At 37.4% G+C, this 18,316-nt stretch overlaps 1 protein-coding gene across 30 annotated transcripts in view; it reads left to right on the top strand.

Annotated features, from left to right (window-relative positions):
- MYT1L (myelin transcription factor 1 like) overlaps positions 1 to 18,316 on the top strand; it is a 317,723-nt gene that overhangs the window by 183,254 nt on the left and 116,153 nt on the right. For all 30 annotated transcript variants that reach the window (XM_074581746.1, XM_074581742.1, XM_074581758.1 and 27 more), the window contains exons 3-5: positions 795 to 849; positions 1,032 to 1,065; positions 1,366 to 1,428. In XM_074581746.1, coding sequence (XP_074437847.1) covers positions 795 to 849; positions 1,032 to 1,065; positions 1,366 to 1,428 — 152 coding nt within the window. The remainder of the gene's footprint in view (positions 1 to 794; positions 850 to 1,031; positions 1,066 to 1,365; positions 1,429 to 18,316) is intronic.

Here is an 18,316-nt window from a genome sequence, read left to right as displayed (position 1 = left end):
CTATGCAGTTTACATTTGAAAGTCTGGTGACAATAGTACATGGAGGATCAGAGGAAACCATGTGGCCCTGTGGTAGCTACTGTAGATCAGTGTTTATGTATGATACTTTCCAGTCTGCAGCCCTGCCCCTGTCTGGTAAAGATTTAAGATTGCTGTATATTTATTACTGCATAGAGAGCTACATTGGATAGGCATGCTGTTGATAAAACAAAGGTAAAGATTTAGCCAAATGTAGCAAGTGAGCACATTCCTGAAACTTGAAAAACACATCTAAACAATGAAACACATTGGAAACTGTTGTAATCACTTATTAAATACCATGACATTTTTGCAGTTCTAATGATGACTCTTTATCTCCTTTTCTGTCATTATTCCTTTCTGTCTTTCCTACTGCAAAGTGTTTGGTTAGAAAGTGACCTGTGGTGTGCGACCCCTTGACTTTAGTGTTAAGTTGTATAGAAATCTGTTGAATCCTTGTTTCAAAATATATGTGAGTAATCGGGGGTTTATGTTAGAAATAGCCCTTCAAAGAGAGGAACCAGCACTTATTTGCACACAATTTGCTGTGAAAGCAGGGCATGCAAACGGACTGATTAAAGCAGAAATTACCACATTTTCTGTTTTTAAATAAACACAAAGATCCTAAAAATCCCCTGTAAGGTGGACTTTCCCTTACAGGATAAAATGGAATTAAAATACTGTCAATAAATTGTGTGAGAGACTGTATCAGTCTGTGCATTGATAGTCTGTGCATGCAGGATAAGAACATTGACTGCCTGCTAATCTATTCCCAGATGGAGGTGGATGCAGACGAGAAGCGCCATCGCACACGCTCCAAAGGTGTTCGAGGTACGTCTCTTGCTTCAGTAAATCACTCAAGGCCCCCGCTCAGGGTGACCTTCATCCTCCAGAATCTCTTTGCACGATTCATTCTGACCCTTGCTTTTACACAACCTTTCTGGTAATTTTCTGTAGAAGAGGGGTACTTGTAATAGATGATAAATTTTTATATATTTTCCATCTCTCTGCAGTTCCCGTGGAACCAGCCATACAAGAGCTGTTCAGGTTAGTGCTCTGAGTGTAAAATGTATCCCCATTAGCAATTTAGAAAATTCATGCCTTTTAATGGGTATAATGCACTTTCAAGTTCATTGGTGGTTTGCTCATGCCCTGCTGCACTGATGAAATTAATTCCCTCGAGACTTGCTAATAAAAAGCATCCCCTCTTTTTTTTTTCCCTTCAGTTATTTGATTTCTCTTTCTGTCTTTGTTGCCCTCCATCTCTGTAATACCTACTGCCTGCTTTTAGGATAATCTTTCTGCAGCACACAGGCACCTGTATAATTAATTCTCTCTCTTTTGCAGCTGTCCCACGCCTGGCTGTGATGGCAGTGGTCATGTTAGTGGCAAATATGCAAGGCACAGAAGGTAATATCTGTAATTTTTCATAATTTAGTGCAGAGATTTGGTAAACAAGTTAGCTGGCATGACCTTGATAAACCAAACAATGATAAAAATTAGCAATTAGACATTCCAGAATCACTTGGATTCACTTTTTTTTTCCCCTGAATGTCACACAAAATCGAACTCACATTTTTGCTGAGGAAACGTGTTTTCATTGTCAGTTTTCTCTCGTTTTTTGCATATAGTTGTCTTGCTCATGTATTGCAAATTAAAATTTGGCCCTACTGACATGTTGGTGCCAGTGTGACTTCTGTTGTTTAATGTATTTTATAACTGAACGAAAATGAGCTTCTGAACATTTTAAGTTCAATGATCAGGTTAGATTCAAAGGTCAAAGCCTAAGACAAATAAGTGATAATAAGCTTCAGGGTTCAAATGTTATATTATAGTTATAAGCACCTTTACATCAGTTTCTAAACCATGATATGTGGAGACATCTCCTTTACGAAAATGTTTTTAGCCGTCTATTGCTAATAACATATCAAGGTAACATATGTTACATATGCTACGTGTGATTCAGATTAATTTAGAGCTCAGTCTTTATATTTCCGTGACTGCAGTGTCAGTAGTGTTGTACACCTGTATAAACAGCGTTCCTGTCCTGAATCATTTGTCCATTATTTGCTTGTGCAATATTTTGAAAATCTAACAGCTCTAGAATACATGAATTTTTCTCATGTGCTGTGCATTTCATTTAATATATTTTATACAGCAGCTTGTTGTAGGAGATAAAATGTCTGGTGTTTTGGCCATCCCTCCTCTGAATAGAGAGAGGTGTTCAAATCAGTGTTAAATTCTCCTCAAACTGATAAGATTTTTTTTCATTACTGACTTTTCCAATTTTAAAGCACTTGTGTTTATAAGAGCACATATTTCACAGGAAATCTGAGAACTGCTTTGTAATGAGGGCAATATGGGTTTTATGAATTAAATTGAGATTATAGATTTGTGGTTAAGGCGTTTATTTGAAACAGGAAAAGATACCAAACAGTGACATGTCAGTCCACTCAGTGCCACTCAGTCCACTCGTGCGGTTTTTCTTATCGGTGAATGAAGCTTAGGGACACGTCCAGAAAATACTTTCAAAATTAGATCAAGGTGATGTGCCTGATATTAAAATGCTTTTGAATTGCATTTAAGCAATATAAACCATAAAATAATTACATCCAAATTTCTTTTCCTAAAATTTTTTCACTCATAAAAGTGGTAACATTTTTGTGGTTATTTGAAGGATTTGGTTAGATTGGAAAGCTGATTTAGGAGAAGTAGCCCAAATAGTTCTTCTTAAATTCTTCTTAAATCATTCCTGTTAAATTCTTCTTAAATTCATTTCTGACTTTTGATTTCAAACCGTGGTTTTCTTTTGTCCATTTTCTTCCTGTAAATGCGAGCCTCACCAGTAATTAATGAATGGCACCAAATCCTTCTTTTCCCTCAGAAATTTCCTGAGCAGTCAACAGTTAAATGAGATGATTATAATGTCCTTCCTAGTTACAAGATTGTAACTACATGCATTTCTTTACACTTTATGGGATTCATGCAGATTTCAAAAATAAAAGTCTTGAGAGATACAGAAAGAAACTCTGTAGCTTAAAAAAAATATCTTTTTCTTCTGAATTGCTCTAACTTTGATCTATGTGTCTGTGGTTTTGTAAAATCACCCTATTGGGGGAGGGGGAAGGAATAGATGTGAGGTTTAGAAAGATTACATGCAGTTTTGAGACATTAATTCCATATTTTGCTTTCTTGACATGATTCTGGTATGTCAGTACACGAACAGACTGAATCTTAGAGCTGTTAATTAAATGAAATTTGGGGCGGATGCGCAAAGAATAAAAATTGGAAATACATCAAAAGTTCCTTTTTTTCTACTGGCTAAGGAATTTGTGGGTTTTTTATGTTTTCTTGCCACCCTGATTGCCAATCCACTAATCAAAATATATTTAAGCAATATATGTGTAAAAACACAAAGTTCTTTGTTGGGGTTTACAACATACATATCTATTTTCTAAAAGAGCTGTGATTTTTTTTTATCTAGTCCAACTAACACATAGTAATTTTAAGTTTTTGAAAGAATATTGAAGGAATTTATCTTTTTCTTTTTTTTTATTTTTCTATTTTGGTGGGTAAGACCCTCAAACATTTCTTCCAAGGAAATCAGACTGTCTTAAAAATTTGATGTGTTCAGGGAATTGCATATCTCAGCTGATGCCTAACTCAATTCCATTTAGACCTACAGAGCATTTTAATGAGGTTAAGACCTTTACATTCACAATACCAGACCGGCTCATTACTAGGAATAAAATGTATTTGCTTCCACTAGATGTAGTCAGAGCTCTCCAGAATTCTATTTCTTCTATAACATCTTGAAGTCTCTGGAATTTTGTTGGTTTTTTTTTTTTCATTGTAAATTCATGCTTGAAATACCAGCATGACAGTGAAAGCCATGTTCAGGTAGTACATTAAATCTGAACTGAAATCAACAGATCCTTTAAAATTTTCAGACAGATTCAGGGGCTAAAATGTTCTGCTGATAAAATATCAGGCAGAAGTTAAAGTTTTATCATACGTTTTGTACCCCAATTGTATTTTTAATTATGAAAGAGCTGCAATGCTAGGTTTAGCTAGGGAAACAAGCAGGCCTTGTACGTCATTGATATTTCCTCTGAGATGTATCAAAACACAAGACTGGTACTAGTCAGGGTAACAGTGGTAACGGTAACAGCTTGTTGTATCATTTCCATCTTTTTGATTTTTCCTTTGTGTCAAACCTTAGTTTGAAGCAAAACCTTGCGTGACTGACTTGGTACTTTGCTCTCAGCTCTTAAGTTTAGTGCTTAATTGTAGCTTGCTAGTTGGGGATGCTAATGGGTAGCTAAGATGGACAGGCTGCACTGCAGGGCGCTTTCGGGCAGGACGCCAGGATCTCTAAAATTAACTCAGAGAAATCACCTTTCTCCGGTGAGTGTATAGAAAGTTCAGAAAGATTAGCATCCCAGTTCGGGCACTGAGGGTAAGCACCCAAAGTGAGGTGGTGTGCCTGCCTCCATCAGAGCAGACTCATCTCTCTTTTTTTGTATTTTAGTAATACCTAGAAACCTATCATAGACCCTCCATTGCTGTCTGTGTTGCACAGCATGAGGCAGTGCCTAGGTGTTAGAGTTTACACAGATAGGACTTCAGTACCTGTTGTTTATGTTTCCAGGCACCTGAGGCCAACTCAGCTACTCACAGATCACACAGTTAAAGAAATGCACATATCTTTGCAGCATCAGGTCCTGAAAAATAAAAAGAAAGACAATGCTTGTGAAAGATCTAAAAACAAAACCAAAACCAAAAAACAAGCAATAGACAAGTTCAGATAGTGGTGGAGACAAGAAAAGAATTCAAATCTGAGGAGTGAAATCCAGACCCTTTGCCTGGACCATGCTCCTGATGCTGTTTATTTTATTCACTTGGTAGCTCTTCACGTCTACTGCGGATAGCAGCGTAATAATGAACAGTACTCTTACACGTTCAGAGCTGTGAATTAATTTTGAACAATAAGCTTGGACCAGATCCTTGAATACTTTTAGCTGTGAACAATCCATCTGGGTATATAGCAGTTACTCAAACCGCACCAGGAGAGCGTTCCCAGAGCTGTGTTTTCAGGATGTCTGTCGGCTAAGCGTCTGAAGAAAAACATAGATTTGAGTGTTCTTTCATTGCAATTAGTAGGAACTTTGCCAGTTTCATTACTCAACTTTAAAGATGATAGGATTCACATTCCACGTATACAAATAGAACTGTAAAAGCGAGTCCACTTTCTGAGCGAAGTTTTGCAGGTGCAAATCCCATAGTTACTCTAGAGTAGCTGAGTGCAAACTGGCCTATGTTATGTACTGAGTAGATGTGAATGACAGTTTTAGAAATACTACACCCTACTGTGTTGCTATGCATTTAGCATTTTCTTTGAAACACACCATATACCAAATAGACGTCTATGGTTTGCCATGTAAATAGTTATGTAGACACATCATAAAAATCCTAACTAGATTACATTAAAAAATACTAATTACATGCAGCGGTCTATTTTAAAAGCTTCTTAACATCATAGTTTAATTTTTTTCTCGAGTAACAAAAGCAATTAGATTCTGTAATGGATTAATCACTTGCCAAGTATCACATGCTTCAGAATAAAACACATTCTAACAAATAAGAGCCCTAAAAAGAATCTTAAACTGGTAGAGTGGCACTATGTATGTTAATTTAGAATTGTTTTCATGCATATATCAGTGTGTATTTGAAAGCAGGTAAAGCCGTTGTATAGAAATTAAAGCAAAACACAATCTTAGTCTGAAACAATATGTTTTAAATTTCAGTGAAGGGTGAGTTAAGGCCAAATGATAAACCCTTTGGATTTAAAATGGAAATACTGATAGAGCTCTTGCTATATCGTGAATTTCAATTTGAATGCTGAAAATAAGAATTCCGATGAAATATACCAACTTAAACATTTCATCTGCCGAGGAATTTTGCATGCCTTTTCTTCAGTTCGTATTGAATTTGAAGGGATTTTTTCTTTCATTAATCACTGATGCAATATCTTGCAAAAAGAAGTGAGTCTCAAAAATGAAGAGGGATCGTAAAGTAGTGTTTGGATCTATAATGTGTGAATTGTTCCCAACCTTATAAAATATACTGCATTTTAATTTTCCACCAAATTTCTTGATATTAATTGGTTCTTTGTTGCTTTACCAGGCTGCCTCTATTTCTATTACATTATACAGATAGAATTGTTTTGACCGTCTTTTAATTTTTAGGCATGAGATTTGTCACTTCATACAACAGATTTATTTGGATTTATGAATACCATAGAGTTTAGCATTGCTGTTTTGATTAGGAAAAGCCCCACATACCCTTGTATTGCCTTGGCATTATATACTGTAGGTTAGTCGTCTATATTTTAGAACAGAATGAGTGAAATAATTCAGGCTCCCAAACTTCAAAATTAAAAGACTCAAATGTCTCTCTCTTATTAGAAAATTATTGAATTTCTGTGGCTTGTTGTGCCATATTTCTTATTCAGATTTTTCCATTTCATATACCTTTTCACCCACCAGTTTGATTGCCATGGCTGCAGCCGTGGGTGAATAATTGCCTGTCTTCACAGGAGCATGTTCTGGAGCTAAAGTCGAGTGCTTGCTTCCTGATGTATGCCTCATTTGGATTCTGCCGACAGCCTAGGGGCTGTATTATTCATGCCTTGACAGATAGCACTCACTAAAAGCATTGGAACAGGGCCAGGTACTGGCAGAGAGATAGTGGAGCATTGCAACTTGCAACTGAGAGGAGCATCTATAATACAAAAAAGAGAAATCCTCATACCTCCCTTTCACTGGTCTCACTTTGATGGAGAATTCATTTGCATCAAAATAAAATACCCTAAAAATAAATGCATTTTTTCTAAATCACGCTTGAAAGTTTAACACAATTTTCCACATTTAATTGCAAAGCTGATTTTAATTAGTAAGGCCCTGCATGTGAAAAATGAAGATTCACTTGGGTGAGTGTAACACATTGCAGTGTCTGCTGAATGCTCTAATTAATGTATGGCTGCTGTACAACAGGGTGCACTGTGGGATATTTATGAAAAATTCTGTGCACGCAGCCAGTCTATCTGTATTTTAGTTCTTGAATCCACAAGAATAAATAACTTTTCTCCCTTTATTCTTTATGAGACATCATTGTGCATGCCATCACTCCATCCATAAACTTTATGGCGTGCCTGTCCTTTTTACTATTTGTCAACGATATTATAAATCAGAAGCCAGGTCGTACATATTTTAACATTCATTTGATAGCAGAGCATGGTTGCATGCTGTGCAGAACCCGAGGTCCACTGATGCGTTTATGTTAAAGCCTAACCACAGAACAGTGAGGTCCTTATTGTTGCTTGCTTTTATGATACTGTGAAAAATCCCACTGAATGCTGGACGTATAGACAAATGTGTATTCATTTCTGTCTAAGCTGATAGCCTTTATTATAGTGTTAAATAACGATAAAATGATTCACTGGGTATTTACGTGAGGAAAAACCGTACTCTGACGCTATCTGTGCAATTTAATTCTTTTTCATTTAATTGTATATTTGCTGAAGATTTTGGTAAGTGTGGTAAATACCAAAAATAATATTATAAATCTATTTTATATAAAGTAATCCACCATTCAGGGTTTGTAAAAATGTTAATAAATGAAGCTTCACTCCTTTGTTAAATCCAGCTAAGGAGAAATAAGTAAGTAAGTAAATAAATAAAAAAAATAAGTGAAAGAGCATAGGGATTTTCAAACAGAACACTGCAAACAATAAATAAATGTGCTGACAGAGAATCCATAATGTATTAGAGGTCTGTATTGGCTGCTGTCTGGATTCAGCAATATATCCTTTGTCTGATTGTTGATTAATGATTAGAAAGGTGCAAAGTTGGGTCTGAAACGTCAACCAAATATACACCAGCAATTGGCGTGTGGCTCTGCATGCTAGTGGCCATTGTCTAGAGATGACTACACAAAGGAACCACAGTTCAGTTCCTCCTACCACCATCTGGATTGAGGATAGAAATTTCAGTGGCAGCAAGTTGCAGGATCTGCATGTGCCAGGAGTACTAGCCTAATAAAGCCAGGGGGAGGAGGTGGGGGATAAAATCAGAGGCAGGAGCATGCAGAGTGCCGACCCAATGGTGCAGCAACAGCAAACAGCAGATTTGGGCTGCCCTTTCTGCAGTGGGTCCCCAGGCTTGTACGTTGCTGAAATTATATGCTCATTTTCTTTCAAATGGGAGATCCTGGGCATATTTCTCATGCAGCAGTCCACTTACAGCCACAGTGTTTTCTGTGGAAGGATCTGTCTGGAGGTGTTGCCATCAGCCACAGAATAAATGAAAACCATGCAGAAGGTATGGGAAAGAAAATTTAACCAAAAAAAAAAAAAAGGAATAGAACATCCAGTAATAGTGGATAGAGCATCCAGTAATAGTGGATAGAGCATCCAGTAATAGTGGATAGAGACTTTTGCCAACAAGATCCTGGAATAGCTATACGCATTTCTCCTTTGCCTATGGGAAATTTGGTTGGTTGGCCTGTTAGCTTTGCCGAGAACATTGTGTTCTCTTAGGAGAGAAATAAATTGTTTGAGGTTGAATAATTTATGCTTTTCGTGGTGGAAAAAAGGACCTACAGAGTTGACTCACACATGATGAACAAGACATTTCATCTCCCCATGCCTTGGTTTCCCCACTTGTAAACAGAAAGAGAATTTCAGGCATCTTAAGATGTAAAGATAGAAGTATATATGGAGGATTATTACAAACACGGGGCCCAAAATTGTGTCTCTGATATTTATCTGGTATTTAAATAAAGATCTGTTAAATGACCCTTGATGTCAATGGAAGTCTAACCTTACATTTCAGTGCTTTTTGGATCAAAACATTTTTCTGGAGGACAGAGCAAAATTGATCTGTAATGACAAGACAATTTTGCATTTAGAGTCAACTCTAGTTTCCCTATTTCATATTTTGTGAGTTAGCTATTTCTACAACATTTCTGTAAAAATAGTGATTATGACGTTTAAAAAGCTGGGAGTATTTAAGACATCTGTTTATTAATGTGTATTTTAGTGATAATGCAGTCATGGTTTTTAGCCTTACCCTAAACCAGAAAAACCATAAGCCACATCATTGTGCAGTGGGTTTAGGGTTATTACGGAGCTGCCTGCATCCTCCTACCAACAGTTCTCCTGAGCAGCAGCAAAGCAAGCTACTGTATGTGCAGTTGAAAAGTCGCCTGTGGGTTGGAGCATTCCAAGTCAGGGCTTTGGAGACAGGAGAATTTACTGGTGAATACTAGCAGCTGGATAGACAGGGAACCCCATCTTATTCCTTGCTCCAGTGTCCACACCAGCACAAATAACACAGACAACTTTGAAAAAGTTTTATTCATAGGTGGGCACCCATGCTATCAGAGAATAGCGTTGCCATGCATCTTAGTCTCCACCTCAGTGAAAATTATCTGAACCCGACTAGAATCATCAAAAAAAGAGGCAGGGGAAATCACATAAGTAAAAAATAAAGTTATGGTTATCTTTTTCTTTCAAATATTCATATTTTATGACATCAGGCACCCTAAGTATTACCTGGGCTAGCAAAAGAATATGAAGAAAACAACAAAACAACTCAGACTGAAGGAACCAGAAACCAAGGTCCATCTGCCTTCTGCGTGTTCTAAATCACTAGGCCACGCTAGCAGAAAAATCCACATAGATGTATATGTAGAAGTAGGAGAGAAATGAGGCACAAAAAAGTAAAGTGAGAAAACAAAAATAAGGGTTTAGGAAAAAAGGGAAAAAAGAATAGTTTGGTGGGTTGGTTTTTTTTTCCAAAGAAAATTCACTATGATATGTCTTTAAAGACTTACATTGAAATTTTTCAATAAGTTGAGACAGCCCTTTCAAAGACATCACTTCTTATTAGTGGTTGGTATGAAGTACTTGCTTCTAGTGGTGTCAGCTCAGGACAAGGAAAGGAGAGGTACTCCTGAGCCATCTTTGATGACAATAATAAATCTAAATAAATACATCCACAGTACAGAATCAAATGCCCAGGGGATAAATAGCTCCTGAAGACATCCTCAGGACTATACAGCTTAGGACATTGTAAATGGTGATAACTTGAACCAGCTGAGTGGACCTACCAAGTTAGTTTCCTGGCTACTCACCTGAATCACCTTCCAAAGAAAATCTTGAACTTTACTGATTACATGAAAAGGGATTGCAGAACCTAATGTTCTCTCCTTATTTGCAAGAACCATCAGCGCCACACTGTAAGTATGCATGGAAGAGTGGAGAAGGGGTATAATGCCTAAGAGAAAATATTCCTGCGATTCAAATAAGCCTGTGTCTTAAATCTATGATTTATGATAAAATTTGTAATACGATAAAGCCAAATGAGACAGGACAGGATATGACTGGCTTTAAATGCCAATACCAGCCATTTAAAACAGCTTTTTTAAGTTCAGTTCCCTGGGGCTGGGACAGATTTCTCTGCCATCAATTTTTTTGTTTAATGTAATGAGCAGGCCAGTAAATTGCGTGAACAAGCACTGAATGAATGCTTTCTGTCCAACTGATAGTCATGAAAGAAATTCACCAATGATACGCACCTGCTACTGTTTTTCACCCTCATAATGTCTCCATAAGAAAATGTTACCTATACTTTGTGAACAGGGAATAAGTGTTCAGATTAAGGGCTTGAGGTAAAAACTGGCATGAATTCGACTTCTGCTTTAAGTCACACAGCCCAAAGTGTGGACCTTCATCATCCCTGCCTTCTTTTGTGTCTAACTCTGAAGTCAAAGTGGAACTGTACTTTTAACATTAAGCTTGTCCAAATCTCTAGTGTTCTGCCAGGAAACGTTTATTTGGACACCTTGATACCTATGTCATACTAAGTATGTGACATAGTACATCTCTAATCTCTTATCTGCTTGTTTCAGTGCAGCAAGTGTTTTTAAAGTCCTCCAATTTGTGATCTATACAAACATGGCACTCACACACTATTATTCTTTGTCAATAGGATTTAGGACACTTTTCTCCCATCTTCTGGGAACTTGCTTGATTATAAAGTTAAGATGTCAAGATTCTTGTATTCTCTTGTCTAGATCCGTTCCTATTTTATGGACAGTGATATATCTGAAAGGAAGATGGAGGGATATAATTTTGTAGCTTTGAGCAGTCAGTTGGAGAGAGTAGAACCCTATTTCCATTCCCAGCATTAGCACCTCATATAGAAGATAGAATTCAACACAGTAGCCTGAGCTGAATCCTTCAGCGGGAGCAAAGAACACGTAAATGGCTTCTTTTGCATGAAGTATTAGAGAAGCAGGCACTCTCAACCCAGATTACTGTAAAACTTCATGAGGAAGCAGTCTTTGGAGAGGTGTAAAATGAAGCTTCAGTTACCCCTGGCAAAAGAGGATATTAAACACTACTTTCTCACACATTTCTGTATGTTCTAGGTTAGATAATGGCTGAGGCTGGGATCATGATTTCTCCTCTGACCATCTCCTAGTCAAAAGATTGAGTTTATCTCTGTTTCTTTAAGAAAAGAGAAGGCTTAAGGTGATTAACTCTCAGAGCGGAAATCCCCCACTACAGAAAATATCTTCCTCCAGTCCGGATTACAGCATCTAAATTCTGCTGTGTGTTAAGTGCCTACGTGTCCCTAGGTATTAGAAGAGGAGCAGACATGCCTCACTTGGATGTTAGAATTTCTCTGTGCAGCTATGCATAGAAACTGAGAGCTGTAATGCATTCGCTCCCTTGGTAAACTAGCAGTTCGTGACTCTCTGCTACCACACAAGAAATTTGCGTCACAGCCAGAAGTTGAGTCATGGCTCTGAATTCTACTCCGGTGCCTTTTGCTTTAGACCATCCTTCTTATATGAAAAGTTCATTTATACAAATATTAGCAAATGATTTCTTGTTGTTGAGTATTTTCAGGGACAATAAGAATAATGTGCTAGAATTAGTGATACAGTGTTTAATGTAGATCTTGCTTCGGCATGGTTTCTTCTAGGATGATCAATGAGGATTAATTATTTTGTTGGTTCTTAGTAACCATAAACACTACTTCAGGAGAAGGGGATAAGCAAACAGTCTTCTCAAACAAGAGGATATGTCATATATTGTGACATATATGATGAATGTTCTCTGACATGAGTCTTATAGATATTTGCATGTTGCTAGTCACCAAACAAAAAATCTGGTTTTGAAACCTGTTTCTTAGAGAATTCTCTGGATATCCCATGCTTTGTGAAAGGAAGTAGAAGATACAAAGTCCCAACTAGATGGACGGCTGCTCTGTAGCCAATTTGTTATGGTAACTGTATTTTATGCTCATAAGGCTTTTTCAACTGTTCATTTCAAAACATTTCACGAATATTAACGCTGTAGCCACAGTGCATTTTGTGATGTTAAGTATTTGATTTCAAATGACATCGAAGGTCATATTGCTACACTCACAATAGCACATTGACTAACAAGACTGGCCATAGCAACTTTTTACCAGCGCACGTTTGTAGCACATAGGAGTTTGGGGTGGAAAGTGAAAAAAAGAAAAAGATTGTTTATGTGTCTGAAAACTTCGGAATAAATCTGACAGAATGTGATTGCATGACTTCGAGCAGGGCTTTGGAATTAACGTTTCTGGTTCTTAAAACACACACACTTTGCTCTTCTTTTAATTCCATGGGACATAAAGTATTGCCAGCTTTACAGTCCTCTCTCCCTTCCACAATGGCGAGCTAAGAATTTGTTTCAGTGCTACTGGCAAGGAAAGAGTACTACTTTCTGAGTCATAGTAGTGTCTCTGCAGCACCTAGGTGTTCCTTGGAAATACTGACACTCAGATCTGACGTGGCCTGGCTTTGCTTAGCTTGTGAGACCTAAAGAGATCTCAGAGAAGGACGGGCTCAGAAACTAAGTCAGAATTATAAAACAAATAGCATTTTAGAAAGAATTCAAATAAATTCTGATTGCTGTGTTAACTTCATATCTTAGCAGTCAAGCTTGCTCCTTACAGTTATGTTATTAAAAGGATGTAGGAGGAAGGACTGAACAGTTAAAATGGCATTGACTAAAAGCGGAAACACTGATTTAAAATGTCATCATTTAAGTAAAACTATGAAACAGAGAAAACATTTAATTTTTTCTATCTACTATAATTTTGATTGTTCATTGAAAATTATAACAGTCAGTCAGATTTAGACATCACAATTTAGTGGACAGCTTGGGTAGAACCGCAAAAGAACTATCATGGTTAGTTAATATTTGCTAGTAGCAATTTTATTTTTTTTTACTTTTTATGTATACTAGGAATTAAACTGATCTCTTCTGTAAGCAGGAATAGAATTTCATTACTCTTATACCAGGGCAGTTTTTAATTATGTTGCTCTAAAAGTCTGTAAAACGAAGTTTCCAGGAAGAAAAATATCTTTGCTGGCCTGAAAAGCAGAAATGATACCAAACTCCCTAATTTTTAAGCTGTAATGAAATTTAAAATCATCTCGTGCAGAGTCAGGAAATTTTCACCTACTGACTACATTACAATATAACTTTGCATGATAGTAGATAACTTGAAGTGACATCATATTTTGCAGTTATAAGCTTCAAAACCCTCTAGGTATTATGGACTCTAAAATGTCTTCTGATACCTGGCCTTTGAGTTTAGTGCACTTACCTGTTAATTAGAGAATAAGAGAAAAATGTTTTCCATCATTAAATTTCTGCATCTGATCTTCAAAAAAAGCATTTAGTCACATAAACCAGAATATTAAGCACAAACTTCTAGAGCACAAATTAAGTAGAGCTTAGGTACTAAACTCCAAGAGAAGGATCCAGCAAAAATCCTCGGTCTGTAGTTGATCAAACGGGTAATGGAAAACCTATTTATGTGTACCCAGAGGTGCTGCCAGCTTAGCTAAGCTGTGATGCTCGGTGCTTTCTACATGCCAGAACATTTTGGATTTGCAGACCACATGTACTTGTACCAGCATCCTCTGCCACAGTGAGCAGAGCAGGCATTCGCTGCTCGCACTAACACACAGGGACAGCACTGATTTCTATAGACAGTGTAGTAGTCACATCCCCTTTCACTGAAAAATTTTGTGATAGTGGTGCATCCTGGACCAGCGATGAGAATGCTACCTCAGGAAGCAACATACTGCTTCAGTTTCTCAATCAGCCTGATTGAGCCTAAGCACACTGTTAATTAATTCCCAAGCCAGGACCATACCAAAAGGATGACAGGCGAAGACTGACTAGGATGAGACTGCCTTCTGTCACGGCTGTTGAAGCTGGGCCTGTGGACAGAAAGGAGCGTGAGGTTTTCTACGGAGAACAGAGAAAGAAAGAGAAAAGCTAGTTTGATGATTAAAGGATTCCTCCAGAGAAAGCAGATTTGGAGCCATAGCAGGTTGATTGGGTTCCAAACAAAAATAAAAGAAGGGGTCTTCCATTTTTTTGACAATTGTTTCAACCCGAATTGTTAAAAAAAAAGGCAAAGAACAGTACCGCACTGCCTGTATCAAAACAGAGACAATAAAGTAGCCACCCATACTACAGGCATGATTTTTGTACCTGCATCAGAAAGTGTCTTTTTGGATTATGAGTCATATTTTCAAGATGATGCCTAAGTCAGGGTTGCAAGTAGATGCAGGCGTCAACAAGAAAGAGAGAGGTGATTTTGGAAGCATTCTTTTCGTGATACTTCGTATTTCTTAGCATAGATACACTGCAGTCAACATGCTTGCTATAGTGACTCCCAGGTTTATATACCTATATATTACCATTGAGGGATTTATTCACTAAGGAACTTAGTCATCTAAACTTAAGTACTTTAAAGTTAAGTGTGCTGACATTTAATGTTGCCACAACTGTTCCCATTATAGATCTGTGCCCCAGATATATGGGGACCATTTTTAAAAGTGACTAACACATTGCTAAATGACTTTCAATGAGACATAAGCGTTAAGCATCGAATGCCTCAAACTAATCAAAAAATTTAAAGTAGTCTTTGAAGTAGCATACGCTTTCTAAAAAGTTGCCTTTCATCTTATAAAACTAAATAATCTGTTTCTCTTCTTGCCACCTTCCTGTTACACACTTGTAGTTCAAGCCATTTCCCAATTTTGGGACCCTTTGGTCCTTGGACAGTACATAATTCTGGACCTTTCTCTATTCAGTCTTTGGCCCTTGCTACCTTTCCTGTCTGTGCATCTTTAAAACTGAGCAGCTGAACTTCAGAGAGAGATAACTGCCACATTTCCCTGTGAAATCTAGCCATAGGAGGTATATTGGCAGCAGATTTTCAATGGAAACCGCCATTTCCACCCACAACCCAGCTGGCACATTTAAATCATGCTGTGTGGGGTTTCCACTCCCTTGGGAGGCTATTTTCATGTTCCGTCAGAGACTCTTCTACAGTCTAATAGAACTCGCTGTCAGCTATAAAAAGTAACGTTATATACCGTAGTATTTTTTTTTTTAAAATCATTATATGAGTCAAGTTGGAGCCTCACTATTCTGGACTAGAATGTGATGGAATTCAGTTAGGTTTGTTTGTTGGGGTTTTTTTGACTGAAGGGGTGTCCTTCCTTTCATCAGGTATATCAAAAAAGGCCAGATTAAGGCAAAGCCATTTAGGCCCATATCTAGAAATCTGGCTTTTGGAGTCATGTGATTAAGCTAGTAGGTAAGCTTTTATTTTTAGACCAGGGTATTTCTAATTCTTCTAATAATGAAAAAAAAAAAATGTGAAAAAAAAAATAACTGAACATACGAGATACAGTTTTGTCCTTTGAGTCTCCCAACAGCTGGAACTAATTTCTTTAAGATAGGGGAGCTAGTATCTTAGTGCGAATACTACCTGCAAGACCCCCTGATATTAAAAACAAGCAACTTCTATGCGCTGCAGAAGGAGACTGGTTCAATCGATGATTAGCACAAGCAAATACACACCTTCCAGGGTGTAAGTCATGGTGGGAGGCGGGGGTGTGTGCAGCAGCGTCTTCTTAGAGGTGAGAATAACAATCCACAATACCTGCCTTGTACTTACATGAGGTGGAAAAACATATGCCATTATTTTTGTCTCTTGAAGGGTGTGCCCCATTACTGCCACACTGAGCAGAGGTTAGGGCAGGAGGATTGTGTGGGTCAAGAACCCCAGATTCCTCCAGTGCACTCTGATAGGAATTGATAGTAGGGACTCTAATGACTGTTGAAAATTACATAATACTAAAATAGCTGTGTCCATCTACAGCAAAGAACAAAAAGTGTTAATTTTGTGCTTATAACTTCGTATGCAGTAGTAAACTGCCAGGCACAACAGCTAGTATCAAAATTTTGTCCTAGAAATTAGCCTCAAGGAGGTATAATGGTAAAGGTAAAGGTATTTTTGAAATCCTCTTTACGTTAAACAGATTTTTATGGTAACTTTTTTGGTGTAGAGCCCACTAAGAAAGAAAGCGCCCTTAAAAATTAATATGGAGGATAAACTTTCAGTTCCCTCCTAATAACGTTTGCTAAATACATATTAATAATGGTTAACATTTTTACCAAGTGACCAGTTCTACCTGCAGCTCCATAATGCAATAAAGTAGAGGGAATGCTGTCATTTCTATTCTGTTTTAGAATAATCATGTTTTCTCTGTGTTATGAAAAGGAACAATCTCTTAGCTTTTTTTTCAAAATAGGAAGATTTAAACATCACAATCCTCTAGCAACCAGAATTTAGGGTATTTCACACTTGAATGACTCCTAACCAACCATGCAAGACAAAGAACGGTGTCCTGTAGCTTATGCTGGAGGTGAGAATCCAGTACATAAGCACTGAAGTCGTTGCAGCTTGTATCACTTTGTCTTAGTCGTTTTTTTCTGTAATTTCAGGTATTTACTGATGACAGTCACATTCTTGTGTTAGAAGGCTGCTCCACAGTATTATTCCTTTCCACTGGTTATATTCCGTAGCCATTAGCTTTTTGGATCAAGTGAGATACTTATTGCTATAGTTACAGGAAAATTGGTGTATCATATTTCTGTGCCATATATCTTTCATAGTTAAAATTTAGTTAGGATCCAGCGCTATTGTGTATCTATGGAGAGATGATGGGAAGAATATTTGTGATAGAAATCAGTAGCTGATAGTCGCATTACAGTAGCCCTGCGTTAGAGATGTGATAAAATGACAGCGTACTCCATTACTCAATACTTAAGTACATGCTAGAATGATAGTTTGACCTGCTGTGTTGTTGTTGAATATGATCTATTGGGTCTGTGTCTAAGGGTGTTGATTCTACTAATACGTATCTAGCCGTGTTGTTAAATGATTGACAGTATAACTACATGAATCGCCTTTGATTTCCAGCAGCTTATTTCCCTTGATTTTTGAATGCTTGAACTTAGCATGCTGAATTGCTTAAAAGCAATTACGTTTAAAATACTGGAATAGAAAGATTTCATATCATGTCCAAGGCTCGAACATTGTGACTATGCAAAGATTTTTTGTAACTGATAGTTGCGCCCTTGTAGCATATTCTAACCCTTTCAAATTGGTGAATGATTGATTATGAACTTTTCCCATTTTATGATATCATGTTATCATGAAAAATAAATAAATTGGAACTTGCCCTGCCCTCTACCTGTGAACAGAGTTGTCATTACCACTGAGGCTGAAAACAAAGGATACATACAAATCTGGACATCCTGGCAGCTCTAGATACTGCTTTGATTTAGCTCAATGTAACCAACCTAATTTTTGTCTGGATGTAGAAAAATAGAGGGTTTTCTTTCACAATGTTTTTCTTCCAGTTTAGATTTCTGAAATAAATGTGGACTTCAGGCTTTTCAGTTAGTGCAGAAGGCAGCGTTCTTTGGGTTAGTGCGGAAGTGGTCACTGGCTTTGCATGTTCCCATTTTCATGTGTCTGGGTTACATCTAAATCAACATCGAAGTGTGCAGAATCAATAGCCACTTAGCAAAACTTGATTATATGCATTTCATCTAATGAATCAATATGAGTCATTAAACCTGTGCACTTTGCACTGTCCTAGTTTCTTTGATCAGTCCCTGTATTCAAAGGTCTGGCAACAAGATGTAATCAATTGTGGCTTCCGGCTCTTGAACGCACAATTAAGTTGGGTATTTGCCATTCTAAGATTAGGGTGCAACTGCAGTGTTTGTCTGATATTGGATCATGCAGGTAGTCTTGAAAAGATAGCTAAGCTATAGGGAGGTGAATTATTCATGTTAAGTGATACAGCA

Source organism: Larus michahellis, chromosome 3 (assembly GCF_964199755.1).
Source record: "Larus michahellis chromosome 3, bLarMic1.1, whole genome shotgun sequence".
Taxonomy (NCBI): Eukaryota; Metazoa; Chordata; class Aves; order Charadriiformes; family Laridae; genus Larus; species Larus michahellis.
The sequence above is the reverse complement of the archived record's forward strand: the minus strand, read 5'-3'. Positions and strand labels throughout refer to the sequence as shown.